This window comes from Sorex fumeus, unplaced genomic scaffold, assembly GCF_029834395.1.
Source record: "Sorex fumeus unplaced genomic scaffold, SorFum_2.1 ptg000011l, whole genome shotgun sequence".
NCBI classification, from domain to species: domain Eukaryota; kingdom Metazoa; phylum Chordata; class Mammalia; order Eulipotyphla; family Soricidae; genus Sorex; species Sorex fumeus.
The window spans coordinates 683,704-704,784 of NW_026606068.1; the positions used below are offsets into that span (position 1 = coordinate 683,704).

General features: G+C 45.8%; 1 protein-coding gene across 1 annotated transcript in view; it reads right to left on the reverse strand.

The window, feature by feature from the left end:
• The window catches only part of WLS (Wnt ligand secretion mediator), a 123,427-nt gene that overhangs the window by 20,504 nt on the left and 81,842 nt on the right, over positions 1 to 21,081 (reverse strand). The window contains exons 4-10 of the mRNA XM_056110866.1: positions 17,242 to 17,403; positions 15,032 to 15,168; positions 8,807 to 8,975; positions 6,691 to 6,788; positions 6,127 to 6,190; positions 4,485 to 4,628; positions 2,609 to 2,692 (exon numbers count right to left, since the gene is read on the reverse strand). Of these exons, the coding sequence (XP_055966841.1) occupies positions 2,609 to 2,692; positions 4,485 to 4,628; positions 6,127 to 6,190; positions 6,691 to 6,788; positions 8,807 to 8,975; positions 15,032 to 15,168; positions 17,242 to 17,403 (858 nt within the window). The remainder of the gene's footprint in view (positions 1 to 2,608; positions 2,693 to 4,484; positions 4,629 to 6,126; positions 6,191 to 6,690; positions 6,789 to 8,806; positions 8,976 to 15,031; positions 15,169 to 17,241; positions 17,404 to 21,081) is intronic.

Sequence of the window (21,081 nt, forward strand, 5' to 3'; positions counted from 1 at the left end):
GCCAGAATCTGGAAACAACCTGAGTGCCCAAGAATAGACAACTGGATAAACGAACTATGGTATATCTACACAGTGGAATACTACGCAGTTGTTAGGAAAAAAAGAAGTCATGAAATTGGCTTATCAGTGGATGGACATGGAGAGTATCACACTGAGTGAAATGAGTCATAAGGAGAGGGATAGATATAGAATGATTGCACTTATTTGTGGGATATAAAAAACAAGTATGAGACTATTACCTACGGACAATAGAAATGAGGGACAGGAGAACTGCCCATGGTTGGAAGCTTGTCACAAGTCGGGGGAGGGAGAGAAAGAGAGCAATTAGGATACAGAAGGGACTACTATGACAATGACAGAAATGATCACTCTGGACAAGAATTGAGTGCTAAAAAGTACATAAAGGAATATACATGATAAGCCTATAGTACCTGTATCACAAACTATAATGACGGGGGCGGTGGGGGAAGAAAGAGAGGGAGAGAGGGGAGAGAGAATAAAAGTTTCTTCAGTAGAGGCAGACTGGGGAGTGTGGAAGGAGAGAAACTGGGGACATTGGTGGTGGGAAATTGGGGACACTAGTGAAGGGATAAGTGTTGGACTGACACCCAATAAAAGCACGGTAATTGTTTATCTCATGATGATTTGGAAAAAAAAATCATGTTTCACCATCATTTAGTTATGGACCTATCTATAATATGTGTCCTATGTATAATGGGAAATACATGGCATCCATCTATATGATTGCCTTTGAAATCCAAAGCATTTTCCTTAAATAGTCATTTAAATATGTCCCAAGAAAAGATGTATCACCTCTATCCAAAGGCCCTAGAATGTCCATGGTGCAAAAAGAAAGCTTCGGAGTCTTATAGCAGGAGGAAGTCTGCTTGTCAAACAGAGCTGGTGTTGTCCTGAAGCTCTAGATACTGACAATCTATAATCTGGCCAAATATAGGGATGACAGAGCAGCTGGCAGGAATCAAAAGGCCTAAGTTCTGGTCCATAACTCACTGTGTCCTTTGGCACAGCTTTCTCCCGTTTGCAATTCAAAGAGCACAAACTATTCATGTCCAGTCACCATGTGCCAGGCACTCTGCAAACCACTTTGTAAGCAGTCCTTCATGGGACTCGCACAGCCACCTTCTCCATCGTGGACTCGTGGCTCCAGCCATGTTGCAGATAAGAAAATCAACCCCGAGACTGGTAATAGACCACCCAGATAAGAGTCCCATCCAATGGAACACAGCACAGAGGAAAATGTCTCAAAGACCCTTTGATTTCCTATTTGAAAACTGGGATAAATTGACAGACTACTTCTCGATAAGAGTTTTGTAAAGCTCAACTGAATGGTAGAAACAAACACAGTGACGAGAAGCATCCACTTTACTAGATACCAACATTTTCCAAGTATTCTCATTTTTACTATTCAGATCTTCAGGTAAGTAAAGTTTTAATTTTGGAAAATAGCTTTGAAAACACAAGGTTCTATTTGCAGGTTTTGGAAACACATTTTATGTTTCACTGGCCACAAAAGTACTGTGGTGGCCAGAGAGATAGTACAGTGGGTAAGTCATCTGCCTTGAAGGCAATTTACCCAGGTTCAATCTCTAGAACCATGTATAGTCCCCTAATCCCTCCAGGAGTGATCCTTGAGCACAGAGCCAGGAGTAAGTGCTGGGCATAGCTGATAAGTACCAACCACCTCCACCCTGCCAGGAAAGAAAGAAAGAAAGAAAGAAAGAAAGAAAGAAAGAAAGAAAGAAAGAAAGAAAGAGAGAGAGAGAGAGAGAGAGAAAGAAAGAAAGAAAGAAAGAAAGAAAGAAAGAAAGAAAGAAAGAAAGAGAAAGAGAGGGAGGGAGGGAGGGAGACAAAGGGAGGAAGAGAGAGGGAGAGGGAGGGAGGAAGACAAAGAGGAAAAGGGAGGAGAGGGAGAGGGAGGGAGGGAAGAAGGAAGGAAGAAAAGAAATAAAGATGGAAGAAAGGAAGGAGGGGGAAGGAAGAACGGAAGGAAGGAAGGAAGGAAGGAAAGAAGGAAGGAAGGAAGGAAGGAAGGAAGGAAACCCAAACCAAAACAATATAAATATTATAAAGAATGACTAACGGGCATGGTGAGGGATCTCTGTTAATGCTAGATAAGAATCAAATAACATTCATGCTTGCTGGTGTTCTGATGTTGGACAAAAAAAGTTGATTCTCTTAAGTAAATGAAACCAACCCTCTTCAATCTGGCTGCGAGCTTTTCATTTAATTTAGCAACTTTTTCTTTCTACAAGGCTGTCCTGTAAGGGGAAAAAATCCAATCTACCTCTGGTTGGGTGATAACAAATCCTAGAGTAGAAATGTCTTAAAAAAATATGACTTTACTGGGGAGATAGACCTAGAGTGCTAGCTTTGCAGGAGGGAGCCTGGTTCTATCCCGGGCGGTACTGAGAGAAGCATCGGAGCAATGCCAGGTGTGGGGGGAAAAAATCTAGCACCGTCAGTTGTCCAACTGTATAATCCATGCTCCCCGCCACCCCTTTTCTTGGCAGCAATCTAGGATTGTCTGTGTAGAGTAAAGGCACCTGGGTCCAAGGACATCCTCACCTTGATTTCTGGCCGCACATACCTGACTAACGATGAAGAAGATCACTGTCATGGCAGCGCAGGCTAAGGTGATAAGCATGAGGAACTTGAACCTGAAAATCAGCCCCTATTAGGAAAGAGAAAGAGTTTAATATTCCACCAGGTCCCGCCAATTCTCCCCGCCATCCCCAACTCTATAAAAAGCTCATTTTAAAGCAATCTATCAAACCAAAGCCCCGAGTGACGGGAACATAATTTCATTTAGTAGCATTTCTCCTGCAGAGGTGGATGTGACTGAAAAAATATTTCTCAGGCCACATATTTCCTATGCGCTTATCTCTCATGAAACAGTGATGCAGGGCCTGGGACATTTTATTCACAGCACGTCATGATGCTGCTAATTTCCCTGCTAAGCTGGTTATGCTTCTCTGCAAGGGTTCAAAGTGACCAAATCCAAGTTTTCTGTGGTTGTAATAAAATTCTGCTCCAGCGAACAAAAATAAATGTGCATGTTAATCAACGTGAAGTGGATCTGGTGGAATTTTTTCATGTGTCACTCCAGCCTTGGAGACAGGCTAGTTTTAGGAAGGACGTGGGTCTTCCTGAGAGCAGAATTTTTAGGAATCTGCATTTTAGCTGGTGAGTGCCACTGCATATAAAAGTCTGGTGGTTCTACATTTCTGTGTCTGGATAAGAGAAATGAGAATGTTTCATGTTTCTCCTGAATGTGGCACCAAATCTAAAGGTAGAAATGATTTCTGGGCTCTCCCTGAGTATCTGTTGTCTATTTTAGGGGAAATACGGCACACTGGCATCTGGAAAGTAGATCAGCAGGGCTAAACCTTAGTCTTCAGGTTAATTTGCAAGAGGGAACTCAAGCCAAATCCTATTTCTAGCTCAGTGAATCTCCCATTGAAGCACCCACATTCCAACTCAAAGTTGAATAACCAGCCAAACAGGTTTGCTTCTCCTGGAGCTCAAATTATTTATTTATTTATGGTCCTAGTAGAACTTATGTTTTCCCCATTATTTATATTTTGATAAATTCTCTCTCTCTCTATCTCTCTCTCTCTCTCTCTCTCTCTCTCGCTCTCTCTCGTTTAAGTAACACAGTTACAGGCTGGGCTAGAGCGATTGTACAGGGGGGCAAGGTGTTTGCCTTGCACCTGGCTGAGCAAGATTCAATCTCCGGCATCCCATTTGGTCCCCCAAGCCCAGCAGGAGTGATCTCCAAGTACAGAGCCAGAAATAAACCCTGAGCATCACCTGGTGTGATCCAAGAACAAACAAACAAATAAATTAAAAAAACACCATTGTTAAAATTATGTTTAGGTTCATTCTGGTGGAGTACAAATTTACGTCTCCTCTAGCAAGACCAGAGCCTCTAAGAGTTTCCACCACTGTTCTGGTGTTACTTCTAGTTTGCCTGCCACAAAGCACAGAAAACACCAAGGACAGAGAGAGAGAGAGAGAGAGAGAGAGAGAGAGAGAGAGAGAGAGAGAGAGATGTGGTTCTCAGAGTAGGGTTTGCCTATTATTTTGACCATGGAGCGATAGCACAGCGGTAGGGCGTTCGCCTTACAAGCAGCTAACATGGCCGACCCGAGTTCGATTCCTCCGCCCCTCTCGGAAAGCCCGGCAAGCTACCGAGAGTATTCGATATGCCAGACACAGTAACAACAAAGTCTCCAATGGAGACGTTACTGGGCCCGCTCGAGCAAATCGACGATCAACGGGAGGGCCTTTACCTTTACCTTTACCTTTGACCAGGGAGCCTAATACTGCCTGAGACTAAATGTATGCTTGCAGATGAAGTCTTCCAATCACTGTGCATGTGTGTGTGTGTGTGTGTGTGTGTGTGTGTGTGTGTGTGTTTATGCGGACACCAAGACCTTCCTTCATGAGCCTACTGATGTCACCTCATAGTGCAGCCGTCGGACTTTGCTCATGGCAGGCAGGCTGGATTGCTTCCCGCTGATGTTCCGAAACACCTGGAATACCATGAAGCACAGGAACAGGAAGTAGAGGCAGAGGCAGATCCCAGCCACGATGATAAAGGCCATCTGGAGACGTCCAGTGAAGGAAACTGCAGGCTCATCAAATACAGAGCACTCCCCTCCCCACAACTCTGCCAATCATATTCTGTCTCACAAAACTCAAGCAATTTTCAGGGAAATAGAATTGTGAAAATGGGCATTTCCAGGCTGGAGAGATAGAGCCAGAACTAAGGCACTTGCTGTCCACATGGACTACCTTGCTTCGATCTCTGGCACTATGTATGGTCCCCTGAGCACAACCAGGAGTGATCTCTGAGCACCAAACCAGGAGTAAGCCCTGAATGCAGCTGGGTGTGACTACACGTCTCAGTAAGCAATCTTTAGTGCAGTTTCTTCTTTGCTCCCAAACTCAATAGCACAGTCTGGAAATACGGACTATTGGCTGTAGGAACTGAGGTTTTGTTGGTCTCCTGACAGTTCCATCATCTCTAAAGAATGAAAAGGAGGTCAAGTAGATTAAACATTCTAAGTAGTTCCCAGTGGTGTGCAGCTAGTACATTGGTGTTGGACATGTTGGGGGTGGGAAGAGAAGGGGGGTCACTGCTCTCTCTTACAAATGAAGAGGCTGCTGTTAAGTGAGTGTACTCAGTCCTTGTGGTACTAAGTAGTGTAGACACCAACGCTGGACAAAGCACGTTTATCATCCCATGACAAGACATGAACCAATACGAAATACAACTCAAGGGCTGGAGGGAGAGTATAGCAGGGAGGGCACCTGTTTTACACAGCCCACCTGAGTTCGATCCTCAGCACCCCATATGGTCCCCTGAGATCTGCAAGGTGTGACTGCTGAACACAGAACCAGAAGTAAGTCCTGAACACTGCTGGGTGTGGTCCCCAAACAAAAATAAACCAAGTCCTGCTGCCAAAGAAAAAAATAAGAGCACAATGCAAGCCTTGCCCCCTGCTCCAGGACTGGTTTTCTTTCCTTGCAGGAAGCATTTAACCAATTAATTCAGGTAGACAAAAAATTGAAATATTGAAATATGCAGCACCCTAAAAGGGATAAGCTAAGACTATAGTTGTAGCTGGAGGACCCAGCACCAGTGACCACTGACCACAAGACTGGGTGACTCTTCTGGAGCTAACCCCTTAGCCTTCTTGCCACGTGGGTCTTGAAATGAAGGAGTTCGGAGGTAGCACCCCAAGGTCACATCAGAGGCCATAGAAGTCTGAGAAACAGGCTCTCCTTCGGGACACCAAAACCTGAGTGAGATGCCGTGGCTCCAGGGAATCGTAAGTCAATAAGCCCCTGGGCTGTGAGAGCCAGGCAACTCTGACCCCCCCCCAAGACCATGAGCACCTCCTCATCCTTGTGCCCCCTCTCACCCAAGCTTGCAAGTAAGATTTCATTCTTCCCATGTGTGCCTTCATGATGAGTTCGGGGGGGCAACGCTTGGGGGGGAGCCCATATGGAGAACATAAGCAGGGCTTAGAAAAATGATCTCAGGGAGGGAGCAGCTGTGGGAAGAAATAAAACTCTGAACGCATCAAGGAAGGATACTGCCAGCTCTGTTCCAACATCTGTAGTCCAGATACTGTAGAAAGGATTCGTGAGCTGTACTCCTCTGCAGAGAGAAAGGAGAAGGGGAGGCAAGACCCAATCAGTACAAAGGAGAACTTCTGAACCTGTTCTGCGCTGCTTATACAGAGGAGTAGGGTGGTATCTAGTCTAAGAAAAGGCACTGAGGGGCTAGAGAGAGAGTACAGCGGGTAGGGTGCCTTAGCCTTGCGGGTGCTTAACTGGGCTCGATCCCCAGAACCCCATATGGTCCCCCAGGCGCTGCCAGGAATGATTCCTGAGTGCAGAGCCCAGAGTAACCTCTGAGCACCACTGTGTGTGGCTCCCAAAACAATCAAATCAAAACAAAAAGAAAAAACCAAATAGTTGCAGAAAGCCTAAAGAGAAATGGAAGAATGCATTCAGTTCTGATGTTTGACAGCAATGAAGAGCTTCGGTTTTGGCGAGTCTACCCATTGCCATGCTTTCTGCCCGAGTTTCTTGACCACTCTTGTCCTTTAGAATAGCTTGTACATTCCCACCTGAGGCCCAGGTGACCCTGCTCACCTCTCACACATGTCAAATATGAAGAGGCAGAAAGAGCCAACGGCTATTGGTCCCACTTGCTTCCAGTACCCTGAAATGTGGTTCCGTTCATGCTGATCCTGTAGGCGGCCAAATTGGGAAATGAGAGAGAAGAGATATTAGTCCATGCAAACAATCTTACTGGCCCCGCTATATGCCAATATTGCACTGAGCTCCAGACCAGGCACACAATGATGAGAAGAAAATCTTGATGCCGAAGGAACTCACTTGTGCCAGTTCATCCCTGAGGACTATCACAGCAACAAGCCCACGGGAAACACAAAGAAAGATCTTGCACCCTAGGCAGGCAAAATTTTGGCCTATAATATAACCCACTCGGTATTAAATTCCTCTGTGAACTTGTGTCTGTAAAGATGCAGTGGTCCCCAGAAAGCAAAATAAAGATTCTATGGCACTAAAATATTTCAGGGGTTGGGGGAAGGGGTGGAGAGATAGTAAAGGTGAAGGCACTTGCTTTACGTGGAGGCAGCTTGATGTGATCCCTGACACCCCCTATGAACCCTTTCAGACAGTCAGGAGTGATCATTGAGCAATGAGTGAAGAGCAAGCCCTGAGGGGCTATAGAAATAGTATAGAGGGGAGGGCATTTGCCTCGCACACAGCTGACCCAGTTCAATCCCCTGCATCCCACATGGTCCCCTAAGCACTGCTAGGAGTAATTCCTGAGTGCAGAGCCAGGAGTAACCCCTGAGCATTGCCAGATGTGACCCAAAAAGGCAAAAAAGAAAGAAAAAAAAAAGAAGAAGAAGCCCTGAGCACAACCTGGTTAGCACAACCTGACACCCCAAACAAAACAAAAACAAAAAAACTTGTTTGCCTAGCAAGTGGCTGATCCTTGTTCAATCCTCACTACCACATAGGTTCCCCCAAGCATTGCCAGGAATGATCCCTTACAAAATGTGATCTCTCAACCAACAACAAACAAACAAAATATGTCTTGGGGGTAGAGCACATTCTCAGCCTGAACCTGAGACCAGTAACCTGTGTTCCGTCCCTGGTACCACATGGCCACTTGCTAATGCTGCCTGGTGAGACTCTGGTGCCCCCCCCCCCACCACCACCACACACACACACCTCTAGTGTGGGTCCTATTAAAAATTGAATAAAATATGAAGTGTAAGAGGTTTCTTCTGGTTAGGGCATTGAAGCTGTGTTCTTTTCATCTCCAAATATCAAAAGGCTAGAATGAGGCCTTTTGATAAACATACGAAGAGACAGAGATATAAAGGGCTGAGAAAACAGGGAAAGGTAAGAGACAGAGATCTCAGGACCAGGCTGGCTCCTAGGGGTACTGACTGCTCTGGAGAATCCACCCCAGCTGCCTGTGAGATGATGCTGGCACCTGATGCCCTTGACTCCCAGTCCTGCTGCCCAGGGCAGATCTTCTCTGCCGGAACTGCCCTCATGCCAAGGCAGCAAACAAACAAGAGCATTACTCCTCTCCCCACTCCTCTGGAGGGTTGCAATGATCAAACCATGGTTGAATTTAAGAACTATTCACTCTCCCAGGAAATGCAGGTCTTAGCCGAAGGCCCCGACTCCAGTCAGTGTATCCTCTGGGCTACTGAGAGATGGCAGCCATAGATTTATTTCTATCCATCATGTCCTTAATCCTGTCTTGAAATACGGTTTGGTGTCCATGCAAACTCAGGAATCCGGGATGGATTAGTATTTCAGGGTACATGGGGGGTTTGTAGGCCATCTGAACAGATGGCCAGCTGGAAGAAGCAGACCCTCAGACCCTTGAGAGGGTAGGGGCATGTGGTGGGCACTGAGACCTGGAGACCAGCTCAAGTCAGAAATGATGATCATCACTAAACTGTGCATTAACTGTCTGCAAAGTGGGTGCAGTGTCTCCTTTGAAGCCCACAGAAACCTTCTATGGCCCTGAAGCCTTCCCTTCCGTTTTGTTGCTGAGATTCAGAATGGTGAAGCTTTGGACCTAAGAACACACTCCCAGTTAGTGATGCAATAGTCATGAATCGAGGCGTTAACCCGGGGGCTCTGTGTTTCTGTCCCCCACCCTCCACCTTTTTGGGCTCTGCCCTCACCCCTGTGCCTTCCCTGAGTCTCTCACCATCATGTGCTCGCCACAGAAGATGATCCAGAAGGAGAGCAGCATGGCGTAGAAGATGCCCTGTCGGATGTCCCCAAATAAGAGCATCCAGGTCCAGTCGAAGCCGATGGAGAACCACTCCACGGGGATGTTGATGAAGGTCATGGAAATCCCCAGGGCAAAGATGACTCTGCAGTCGGGAGATATCAGAAAAACCACATTATTCCTCTGGGGAGGGGAGGGGGCAGGTTTCCAAAGCTCGGACACAGGACTAGGGAAGAGAGAGGGTCTTTACAAGGGGGAAAGGGAGATGCTATTTGGTGGGATGAGGGTGGGCATGGGAAGATGTCCTGAAGCTAGAGGTTTGTTGCTTAGTTTCATGGTACATGTCTACACAAAGTTGTGAGGGAACTTGTTTCACGGACACCACATGGGTTGTGACCTGACCTCTCTAGATAATGATCGTCATCAGCTCTGAATCTCAGGAGAATGCCTCCCTATAGTGTGTCCTTCTTGCCTCCCTAAGCAAATCTCATTGACTCTAACTGTCCCTTCTTCTTTGTCACTTGTCCTTTGGTCATAGTTCCTATTCTATTCATGCTCATCATTATTACAATATGCACAGCAACTATGAATTACATTAAGTCTGTTTGTTCCCATAGCAAATGACTTTTTCTTTTTCTTTTCTTTTTTTTTTTTAAGCTTTTTGGGTCACACCCGGTGATGCACAGGAGTTACTCCTGGTTCATGCTCTCAGGAATTACTCCTGGCGGTGCTCGGGGGACCATATGGGATGCTGGGAACCGAACCCGGGTCATCCGCGTGCAAGGCAAATGCCCCACCCGCTGTGCTATTGGCCAGCCCTGCAAACGACTCTTAACCATACCAATCTCACTCGTTCTTTTGGTTGCTTCTTTTTGTTTGTTGGTTTTTGTTTGAGGGCTACATCTCGCGAGATGCTCAGGGGTTACTCCTGCCTGCTCGGGGGATCAGATGGGATGCCACGGATTGAACCCTGGTTGGCTTTGTGCAAGACAAATACCTTACCCACTGTACTATCTCTTCAGCTCTGCTAATTTCGTTTTAAAAATGCTTTTCCCCATCTCACTATTCATTACTGTCTCTATCAAAATTTTCATTTGTTTCTGTTCTTTTGTTTTTATTTTGGGGCCACACCTGACTGTGCTTAGGGACCCCCTTCTGATGTGTTACTGAGAGGATTGTGCAGTTCCGGGGACCAAACCCAGTGTTCCTGCAGAGAAAACATTTGCACTATCCTCTGAGCTATCTTCCCAGCCCCTGTCAAATTATCCATTTGTCACAGATTTGCTCATATTTCCACTCACAGCCATGTGCTATGTACAGTCTATTCCATTTGCTTGGGATTTGGGGGAGGGCCGCACCTGGCTGTGCTTCGGGCTTACTCCTCGCTCTGTGTTCAGGGACCACTCCTGGTGGTGCTCAGAGGACCACATCGAGTACCAGAGATTGGAGTTTGCCAGGCAAGCACCTTACTTACTGTGCTACCTCTCCTGCACTGATGTATGAGTTATGAACCATAGATCATGTGTCAAAAATCCGGCACCTAAATGAACAGGATCGATTCTTTCCCTCAGTGAAATGTATGGGCTGTGGTTGATGTGGCTGAGCCAGAAGAAGCAGCAGGAAGAAAGAGATCAAATGGTAGAAGCAAACTGATGGCGTGTGCACAAGTTTTGAGCCAAATGTCCAACAATGACACAGGGGAACCAAACCAAGGTGTGAGTCACAGTCAGGGAGCTGGAAGGGCACTGGAAGCAGAGGGAAGAGAATGGACGAAGACAGAGAAGCCTGCAGCCTTCAGGAAGTGAAGTTCATAAACGCAGGCAAGAGAATGGATTTTGATGGGGAAGTCTATAAGATGCTTGAAAGAGCCTGAAAGACATGAAGAATCAAATGCAGAGATACCTGGGACTAGAGAACCAGTGTATGGTTGGAATGATATTACAGTGGGTAGGACACTGGCTTTGCATGTGGCTAATCCAGGTTCAATCCCTGGCACCCCATACTGTCCTTAAACACCACAGGGGTGATCCGTGAGCATAGGGTGAGGAGTAAGCCATGAGCACAAATGGTTGTGGCTTCAAGAGGAAAGTCACTGGGATGAAGCATGGTGGGCCAATTTAGCATCTTAAGGGTGTGGTTGGTTGCATGACAGCAGAGGGTAGCACTGGGGAAGCTGGGATTAGGTCAGTGAGTGGTAGGTGCAGTTGGGGGAGAAATGGGGAACTAGGAGAGTGGTAGTTAAGAGTTAATGAGGTGGGGGGAGAGAGCTGGTGGGTGAACCTAAAGGAAGGGTGGGTGGGAGTCAAGGATGGGGTGAGGTTAAAAGAACTGTGGCTTGAAGTCAGGTGATGGAACCAAAAAGAAATAAAATCAGGGGCCAGAGGGACAGTACAGAGGATGGGGCCTTGCATGAGACCGACCCAGGTTCAATCCCTAGCACCCCATATGGTCCCCCGAGACCCACCAGGAGTAACCCCTGAACGCAGAGCAGGAATAAGCCCTGAGCACTCCTGGGTGTGGCCCCCAAACAAAACTAAACAAAACAATCAGGGGTGGTCAAGGTCCAGAAGCAAGGTGAGGGCCTGACAAAGAAGATGGAGATGAAAGGCCAGACAGAAGTTTAAGCAGGAGTGGTGTGATCTATCTGACTTCCACTTCAAAGTAGAACTGCAGGTGGATGGCTTGTAGGAAGGAAACCAGAAGCCTGGAGGTCTGAGAGAGGCTATCTGCAGTAAGGAGGAACAGATGGTCCTGTCTTAGATTAAAGGGTGCATTACTCATTTGTATAATGTAAAATAACAAAATATGTGACTAACACCCAAGGACAGTAGAGACAAGGGCCAGGAAGATTGCTCCACGATTGGAAGCCTGCCTCATCAGCTGGGTGGGGGAAAAGGCAGCAGGGATAGAGAAGGGATCACTAAGTCAATGATGGTTGGAGGGATCACTCAGGATGGGAGATGTGTGCTGAAAGTAGATAAAGGACCAAACATGATGGCCTCTTGTTATCTATATTGCAAACCATAAGGTCCAAAAGCATAGAGAAATTAAGAAGGAAATTGTCTGCCACAGAGGCAGGGGGAGGGTTAGGATAGGGCTGGTGGGAGGGATACTGGGGACATTACATTGGTGGAAAATGTACATTGGTGGAAGGATGGGTGTTCGATCATTGTGTGATGGAAACCCAAACATGAAGGCTTTGTAACTGCATCTCACGGTGATTCAATTAAAAAAAGGGTATGTGTGTGTGTGTGTTAGATGAGGGTGGTTGGATCAGAATTCCTGGTGACTGGGAGAGGGGTATGAAGGAAGACCCCATATGTCCAGTCTGAGCAGCTCAAGGGATGGAACTGCAGTTTCCTAAAATAAGGAGGCCGTGGAGAGAAGCACATAAAAGGGGGAGCAAACGAATGTGACTCCAAAGGTAGTGTGAGGCCCTTGGCTCAATTCTTCCTCTCACACCATTTTCCCCCTCATGCGTGGCTGATTGTGGCTCCCACACAACTAAAAAAGGTCTGAAAGTGGGAAAAAGGCAAGCATCATTTTTTGCACATTCCATTTTCAGGCACTTCAATGAAACACTGGGATATTTGGCTCGAGTTTTGGGAGAGACTGAGGTTAAGGATACAAATTAAGAGTCATCAGACTCAGATGAGTTTTAGTCCATGAGACCAGATAGATTCAACCAGGAAATAAATGTCGAAACAAAGAGAAATAAAGAGAAAGTCTCCAGGGTCAGGAAACTGGTTAGTGTGGTTGGAGCTAGACGTGTGCCCTGTTCTATCGATTCCAGATGGTACATGGTCTCTCCTTGGTGTGCAGCCCTGAGGCTCCCCTTCTGCACCCCAGCATTTCCTGGAGGTCCCTGGTACAACATGGCTCAAGAGGCACTATATCTTTGGGTCCTCACATAGAATCCTCCCACCTCCTACCTAATAGCCACATGTGACCCCTCAAGTACCCTGAACAGTTTGGGAACAATTGCATCCATAACACCCTGAACAAAAAAAAAAGAAAGGAAGAAAGAAAGAAAGAAAGAAAGAAAGAAAGAAGAAAAAGAAGAAAAGACTAAAAAGATGAGCCTTGGACTGAAAACTTAAGAGGTTAGAAAGCAGGGCCGGAGTGATAGTACAGTGGGCAGAGCATTTGCCTTGCATGTGGCTGACCCAGTTCAATCCCTGGCGTCCCTATATGGTCTCCTGAGCACTACAAGGAGTAATCCCTGAGTGCAGAGCCAGGAGTAACTCCTGAGCATCACCAGGTGTGACCCAAAAAGCTAAAAGAAAAAAAAATGGACGGTGGAGGCCAGCAAAGGAAGATGGTTCTCAGGACAAGTGAGGGACACTCTGTGGAAGAAAAGGGAGTGGCCAACTGTGTCCAGTGCAGGAGATGAGGCAAGAAAAGTGAGATCTGATGGGCCCAGAGCAACAATATAGCATCTACAGCTGGTAGAAAAGATGGAATCATAAAATTTGCATACAAGTAGATAGACATAGAGTATCATGCTAAGTGAAATGAGTCAGAAAGAAAGGAACAGACATAGAATCACTGCACTCATTTGTGGAAAATAAAGTAACATAATAGGAGACTAATACCTAAGGATAGTAGAGATAAGGTCCAGGAGGATTGCTACACGACTTGGAAGCCGATCTCATGTGCTGGAGGAAAAGGCAGCTGGGATAGAGAAGGGACAGTTAAGTATATGACAGTTGGAAGGCTCGCTCGGGATGGGAGAAGTGTGCTGAATGTAGACTATGGGCCAAACATAATGGCCGCTTAGTACCTGTATTGCAAACCATAACACCAAGGAGACAGAGAGAGTAAGAGGGAATGTGCCTGCCACAGAGGCAGGGGTGGGGGGTGGGGAGGGAAGAAGAGGTGGGGGTGGCAGGAAAGATACTGGAAACATTGGTGGTGAAAAATGGGCACTGGTGGAGGAATAGGTACTTGAACATTGTATGACCGAAACGTAATCGTGCAAGCTTGTAAGTCTGTAACTGTATCTCACAGTGATTCATTAGAATAAAATAAAAATAAATTAAAAACAACAACAAAAATATAGCATCTAGGGCACATGCCTTGCATGTGGCCTACTCAGGTTTCATTCCCAGCAACCCAGATAGTCCTCTTAGCCCTCCAGGTGTGATCCCTGAGCACAGAGCCAGGAGTAATCCTTGAGCACTGCTGGGTATGGCCCCCAAACAAAACATAAGAACAGAGAAGAAAAGTGAGGCCCAAGAAATGACTGCTGGCTTGGAAGGAAGAGGTCACTGGTAACTTGCAATGGGGAGCCCAGGATGGCTCAGTGGCAGAACACCTGCCCTGCAGGCAGAGGTTGTGGGTTCTATTCCCAGCACCACCCACCACCCAATAATGCTTGGGTACATGCATGTGTGACAACCACCACAAGTGCATGTGATCAATGGGGCATGTGTCAGCAACCAACTGTGTAAACACCCCCACTGCAGAACATGGGGGACCCTTGGCCACTGCTACGATGGTAGCAGGCAAGCCAGATTTGGGAGGTAGGCCATGGAAGACGGTCGTGTAGTTTTCATGAAGGGTGCCTTGGAGAGGGGAGATATGCTATAAAGGCACAGTTCTTTAAGTTTTGCAAAAATGAGCAGAGAAGAGGTGGGTGGGCTCATGGGAAAGTGGAAAAAGTTTTGCTAACAGGGGATAAACATGTTGTCCAGTAATTAGAAGGACCCGCAGGGAAGGAAGAGACAATAACACAGGTTTTTTTTTTTTTTTCGGTTGTGCTTAGGGGATACCAGTGCTTGCCAGTGACCTTGGGGCTGGGGGTGGCTCCCAGCATTTCCCAGGAGACTAAACCTGGGGTTCCCACATACAGAGCACATGCTCCAGTCCTTTGAGCCACCTCCCCAGGAAATGGTATTTCTGCAGAAGCATTGTCCTCCGGGAGAAGGAGAAAAGCACTTCATCTGCTGACACAGAAGAGAACTTTCTGAATATCAGCATGGGGTGAAGAACAAAGAGAGCAAGAGCTGGAAATAGGAGAGCTGGAGAAATTCAGAGTTTTATAACAATTTGCCTGGTGAGCAGAGAGAGAAAAGGAGCCCAAGGGATGCAGGCTGAACCAGCCCGCACCACACAGTGACCACCTGAGGGTCACAGTGACCGGCAGGATGGGAGTAGCAGGAAGGCATTCCTGAAGTGTGTCCTGCCACCAGCTCTTACTTTTCCAGAAGCACCGGGGGTCGGGACATCATGTTGATTCTCCTCCAGTACCACACCATGATGATGAAGATGCTGGGCGTGAGGAAGGTCTTCATGGCAAACCACACTTTGGTGAAGCCCCCGTTTTGGTGGATTCCCTAGGAAGAAATCAGAATTTTTTTTTTTTTTTTTTTTTTTGCTTTTTGGGTCATACCCAAGTGATGCTCAGTGGTTACTCCTGTCTCTGCACTCAGGAATTACTCCTGGTGGTGCTGGGGGGACCCTATGGGATGCCAGGAATTGAACCTGGGTCTGCTGCATGCAAGGCAACCAACCTACCTGCTCCAGCCCCAGAAATCAGAATTTTGAAGGTGAGTCAACCCCCATGTCATTTTCCTACTATGTAGCACCTTTTGGGGAGAGGTCCAAAGCAACCTGATCTGCTGATCTTTCCAGATCAAGAGCTCTTACACTGTGAAATCCAGAGCTCTCCAGAGTTCCTCAGTTCTCCTCGGGCAGTACAGAAATCAAAGGGTTCAAAAGTGCATCCACTCTACCCTAGGAATCCCGGCGGCCACAAACTTCCAGAACCCAATTAAAAAAAAAAAAACAGGTATGCGGGACCAGTGACTGCAAACTCCAGATTCCCAGGGATTGGGGACGGCAGTTCCTTCCTTTCTTCCTACTCCTACGGGGTCCTCGAACTGGCATTTAAGTGCATAAACGGCCATGATCCAGAGACTTACAAATGAATCTTGGAAGAGGGCAGCTTACTGCAAAGATTTCTCCAGACCCTAATTATTTAAAATTTTAGAATTCCAGGAGCATGCAGCCATAAGACATCTCATGCTATTCACAACAAGCAATACAAAATAAATTATCTAGCATCTCCCTGTGGGGTAGGCTCGAATGGTGGTGGAAAAATTCTAAATTATGGTGGTGGGAAGGTGTAATGGTGGTGAAACTGGTATTGAAATATTGAATGTAATCCATTATTGTGAACAACTCTAAGAAAATAATTTTTTTAAAAAAAAGTGCACCCACTCTATGCCCAGGAAATGACTAAGAACATGATCAAAGATGTTTCTGTAATGTTTTCATTGAAAATTGGATGATAGCCTACATGCCCTCACATGTGAGACCGAGAAACCTGTTAAGATAAATTCAAAGTAAAACACTGGTGGTATTATATAGGATTGCAGAGTGCTTGTGTATATGTATACGTTGCATTAAATCAATTAAAAGCAGGAAGCTAAAGATCTACACTTTTGAGTAAGGACCTCCCATTTTTTTTTTTATTTTTGATACTGCTGGAATTTATTCCTTAAGAGGAACCCACTTTTGTAAGTGAAGGGTTATGGATGTATAGAACATATGTGAAATCAAATCTCCATAGCAGTTCCTTCCAAGATCTTACAAATGATTTTTTTAACGTGTTTCTGTATCTATAGATGCCTTCTAATCTCTGACAGTTGATAAGTCAGTTGATCCTGGAACAATGTGGGAGATGAGGTCACCAATGTATATAGTAAAAAAAAAAAATGTGTGTAACTTTGAACATCGCCCGACTAGTGACCAAAAGCCTTTTTAATTGCATTAACACAAATAGTTTTCTACATGCCATATATATTATAAAATAAACTTTTACAATAAGCCAAGCTAGGGAAAGAAAATACCATTAAGAAACAAAATTACATTTATAGTATTACAGCGACTTACTGACACTCTAAGTTGACATCATTGATTTATAAGAAAACTTGCATATCAGTGGGGCCTCTCAGTTCATACCTATGTTGTTCAAGTGTCAAACATCTTTCTTATGTGTTTTCTGTTTATGTTCTTTAATAAGTGTCTCCTGTTTTCATGTTTTATTCTTTTTCCTTTGCTCAGAAAATAAAACAGAAAAAGAAAAACCAAAAAACCACTATTCCCTTGAACATTTATGCATGCAAGGTGGTAGAGTTGGGTTTATCCATCCAACAATCATGATTGGTACAATGCAAATTTAAGGCTCTTTGCTGGCGTGATTTGCAATCTTTGTAATCTCACCAGAAATAGATGAACCGAGGGGTTGCGGTGGTACCATAATTCCTGTTTCTCAGATCATACCAGCAAGGTCTGACCACAGGTTTCAAGAGGGAAACAGATTTCTAATGCACTTGCTTAGGAACCAGGGTGCTGGACCTCTGCTCTCACATCGCAGGTGGCCTAGATCCATTCCATTCACTTACCACCAACCGGATATCCTTGATCTCGCCAATCCCAACGTTGATTTTCTTCTTCTCATTCACAGGCAGCCGGATGTTAAGAAGGTAGTACTTATGGGCCACAGACCCAATTTCCATGAAAGGAAGGACATCACACTCATAGTAACGGCCCTCATGCTCTGGGGTCTGAAAGAAGGATGTAAAGGTTAGAGGCAAGGCCACCAATTCTGATAGACATGCTGGCATTCTCTTACTTTTGCATCACCAATTTTTAAAAAGATAATGCTTTGGGGTGGGAGAGATGGTACAGTGGTAAGGTGATTGCCTTGCACAGGGCCAACTTGGGTTCAATCCCCAGCACCCCATATCATCCCAAGTGCAGTGACAGGACTAGCCGCTGAGTACTTTTGGGTGGGGCCCAAACATAAACAAACAAGAAAAACCTAATGCTGGGCTAGAGGATAGTACAATGGGTAGGACATTAGCCTTGCATGAGGTTGACCAGGATTCGATCCCTGGCCCCATATATGATCCCTTGAGTCCTGCCAAGAGCGATGCCTGAGTGTGGAGCCAGGAGAAAGTCTTTAGCACCACCAGGTATGGCCCCCAAATGAAACAAAAAAACAAAACCCCTAATGCTTAAAGGTATACCTTAGAGGCACAGATAAAGCATCCTAGAGGTCTTGTAGTGTCCACTGACAACTACCCTCCCCTCTAACCCCCAACCCCTACCTGTGTGGAATGTACTGTGGTAGACCCAGATATTTTAAGTAAAAAAGCATCTCTCTCTCTTTCTCTTTCTCTTAACAACCTTTTGAACTCTCATTCCAACCTCGCATTTTATTAATCTGATCCACTGGGGCTATAAAGGCTCAAGATCTGCAACTCAGTCCTGGAGACCTCTGTGCCTGGACAGCGTCCTAAGGTTCAGGAGCATCTCTCGCTGATTACTAATTATTTTTATGGTTTGACCCTGCAAAAGAAGCTCCCAGAAGCTGAAAATGCCTTCCTTTGATGGATTCCACATGGGGGAAAAAAAGCAACTCAAAGAGCCATTGGGATTCAGACAGAAAGGGAGGACAGGAGCAAGGAGAAGAGTTTGCCAGAGTCATCCACAGGGACTTTTCTGACTCCAAACTTCTAACTGCCAAAGAGACAAGTCGAGAGGAAAAAGATATTTTAATAAAAACAGTTTAGGCCAGTGTCTAGAAAAGTCTTTTGAACTTCTGGTCAGGTGAAAGAAGAGGCTGGGGCACTTTTTACATAACAAAGGGAGATTACAGAGTCAGAACTCAGCTTGATTTTGAAAGCAAAATTCTGCTTTCCCCACCAGGACTCCTACTCTGTTTCTCTGTTGGGTGGAAGGAACTTCCAGTATGTGGCATGCAAAGCTTTGAGCTGTTGTAGGCAGAAACTTTACCCAGATAAAGCTGAGGAGTGTCTGCCATGGATGTTTGGGTTTTGTTACAACTTCCACATTTACTTGGCTCAAGCTACCATGACGTATTCGATATGCCAAACACAGTAACAACAAGTCTCATGATGGAGACGTTACCGGGCCCGCTCGAGCAAATCAATGAACAATGGGAGGACCGTGACATTTAACCTTATTCATGGATACAGGAGACCTAACTTGTTTTTCCTGAATTCTCTGGATCGCCTTCTTTTTTTTGTTTTTTGTTTTGCTTTTGTTTGGGGGCCATAACTTGCAGTGCTCACGTTTACTCCTGGTGAGATTTGGAGGACCAGTGGGCTGCCAGGGATCAAACTCAGGCCAGCTGCATGTGAGACAAGTGCCCTACCTGCTGAACATTGCTTTGCCCCATCTCCATCATTGGAAAAAAACAAAAAAACAAAACTTTAGAGCCAGTGAGATAGTACAGCAGGAAGAGCATTTGCGGTTCCCCCAAGCTCTGCCAGAAGTAATTCCTGAGTGCAGAGCCAGGAGTAATCTTTAAGCATTGCCAGGTGTGTTTACCCCCTCCCAAAACAAAAATAAAGAAAATGAAAAAAACCCTTCAGAGTTAAGAGCTCAAATAGCTGGGAGATGGCTTATTGGCTCAAATACCTGCCTTGCAAGCAATGAGGGCAGGAACTGGATCCCCAATATCGATGCCAGCATCCAGTGCAATCCTGGCAGTTCTACAGCCTGGGAGTCCCAGCACAGCAAGTGCAAAATGTCTGAAAACCACCAAGGTTTGAGACTGAAGCAAGCGCTAAGGAGGAGCACGTGAGCTCCACAACCAGATATGCAAGCCCCAATGAACACCACAATTCAAATGTGTGAACACCACAGTCAAATCTGTGGTCATCCTCATGGCATCTCAACAAGAACACAAGGAGAAGAACAAGAAGGTGAGAAAAGGAGCCGGAGTGATAGTCCAGCGGGGAGGGTGTTTGCCTCGCAGGTGGCCAACCCAGATTCGATCCTCTGCATCCCATATGGTCCCCTGAGCACCACCAGGAGTAATTCCTGGGTACAGAGCCAGGAGAAACCCCTGTGCATAGCCGGGTGTTTTTTAAAAAGAAAAAAAAAAGGTGAGAACAAATTTAGGAGAAGAGAACAAATCTATAATCCAGTGTGCAAAGCCTTCTGTGATCTTGGGGAAATCTTTATTGAACAGCAGAGCTTGTCATCCACGAATAGACTTCTGGATTGAAACATATAAGACAAGTTTCAGGGGTCGATTGTGCATTCCACCTAGGTTAAATGAAGCTTCTCTTCCTGTCTCCACTCACTTCAGATATCACTAATCAATCACGGTGGTCTCCAGGCTTTGCACTGACAGTTCCTATCTTGCAAACTTCAGAAACTTCTGTCGAAAGAATCCGGCTTCTTTTCCAAACCTCAGCTGCCAGGTTGGATGATTTCCCCTAGTCTAGAGTCATCTTCTGCTTCCCTTTCTTTCTCCTTTTCACTTACACATCGGGGCTAGTATTAAGACATCGTGGGAAATGCTGAAAATATCCCGACTCTGACTTAGCCTCAGATTAAATTGCACTGACAAGGCAGACTGCTCTGTTGGGTCACAGCAAGAAACAGGTTTCCAGATGGGTTTCTAGTCGGGGTCTTATTTTCTTTCTGGAAATAGAGTGTTTGAAGGGGAAGCAAAGTAAAAGGACTTAGTCTGATGCTATGCCACTGACTCGATTCTGCATTTCTCCCAAGCTCCCCAAAGTCATGGCTGGGATTGTATGAAGGCGGGTCTTCCTCTCCCTACCCATGGGGCCATCTCCAGCTCTGCTAGGGACAGGCAGCAGGAAGGATGGAGTGAGTCTGAGAGGCACTGGATTCCCAGGCAGGAAGTGCAAACTCTAGCCCTGACCTTGACAAGCAATCAGAGGCATGGTGGAGTCTGAGATTCTGGGCTTGTCTGCCTGGCTCTGAGAGAAATCTATTGTGACCTGTCTGTGGGGACTTTTCCTTATGCTCTGAGATTTTGCTTCTGTCCTATTTCAGGTACTTAGGAAGAAAAATTCATTCCTCCCTTACCTCTCTTGCTCCCCTCCCCCCTCTCCTTCCCCCCTCCCCTCAATTCTGACTTGAGACTAGCTAATTAGGACAAATTACAGCAGGTGGCAACTGAACTTAAAAAAAAAAAGTCATAATCCACCAGGGACTGAGAAAGCTTTCAAGCAATTTCTCATTTAATCTTCATACGTTAAGACTAAATTTCATGGCAATCAGAAAGTATATATGTGATGATTCATTTCCTTCCTTCTTTTCAAGGTTTAATACCGTTTTTAGAAGGAGTGAACACATCCTAAAGATAATTAAGCAAGCATCATTAAAAGGCAACTGCAGGCTTCCTACCCACCTTCCCCCATTCTGTACCTTCTGCTCTCCAAGGGTGATAGGAAGGT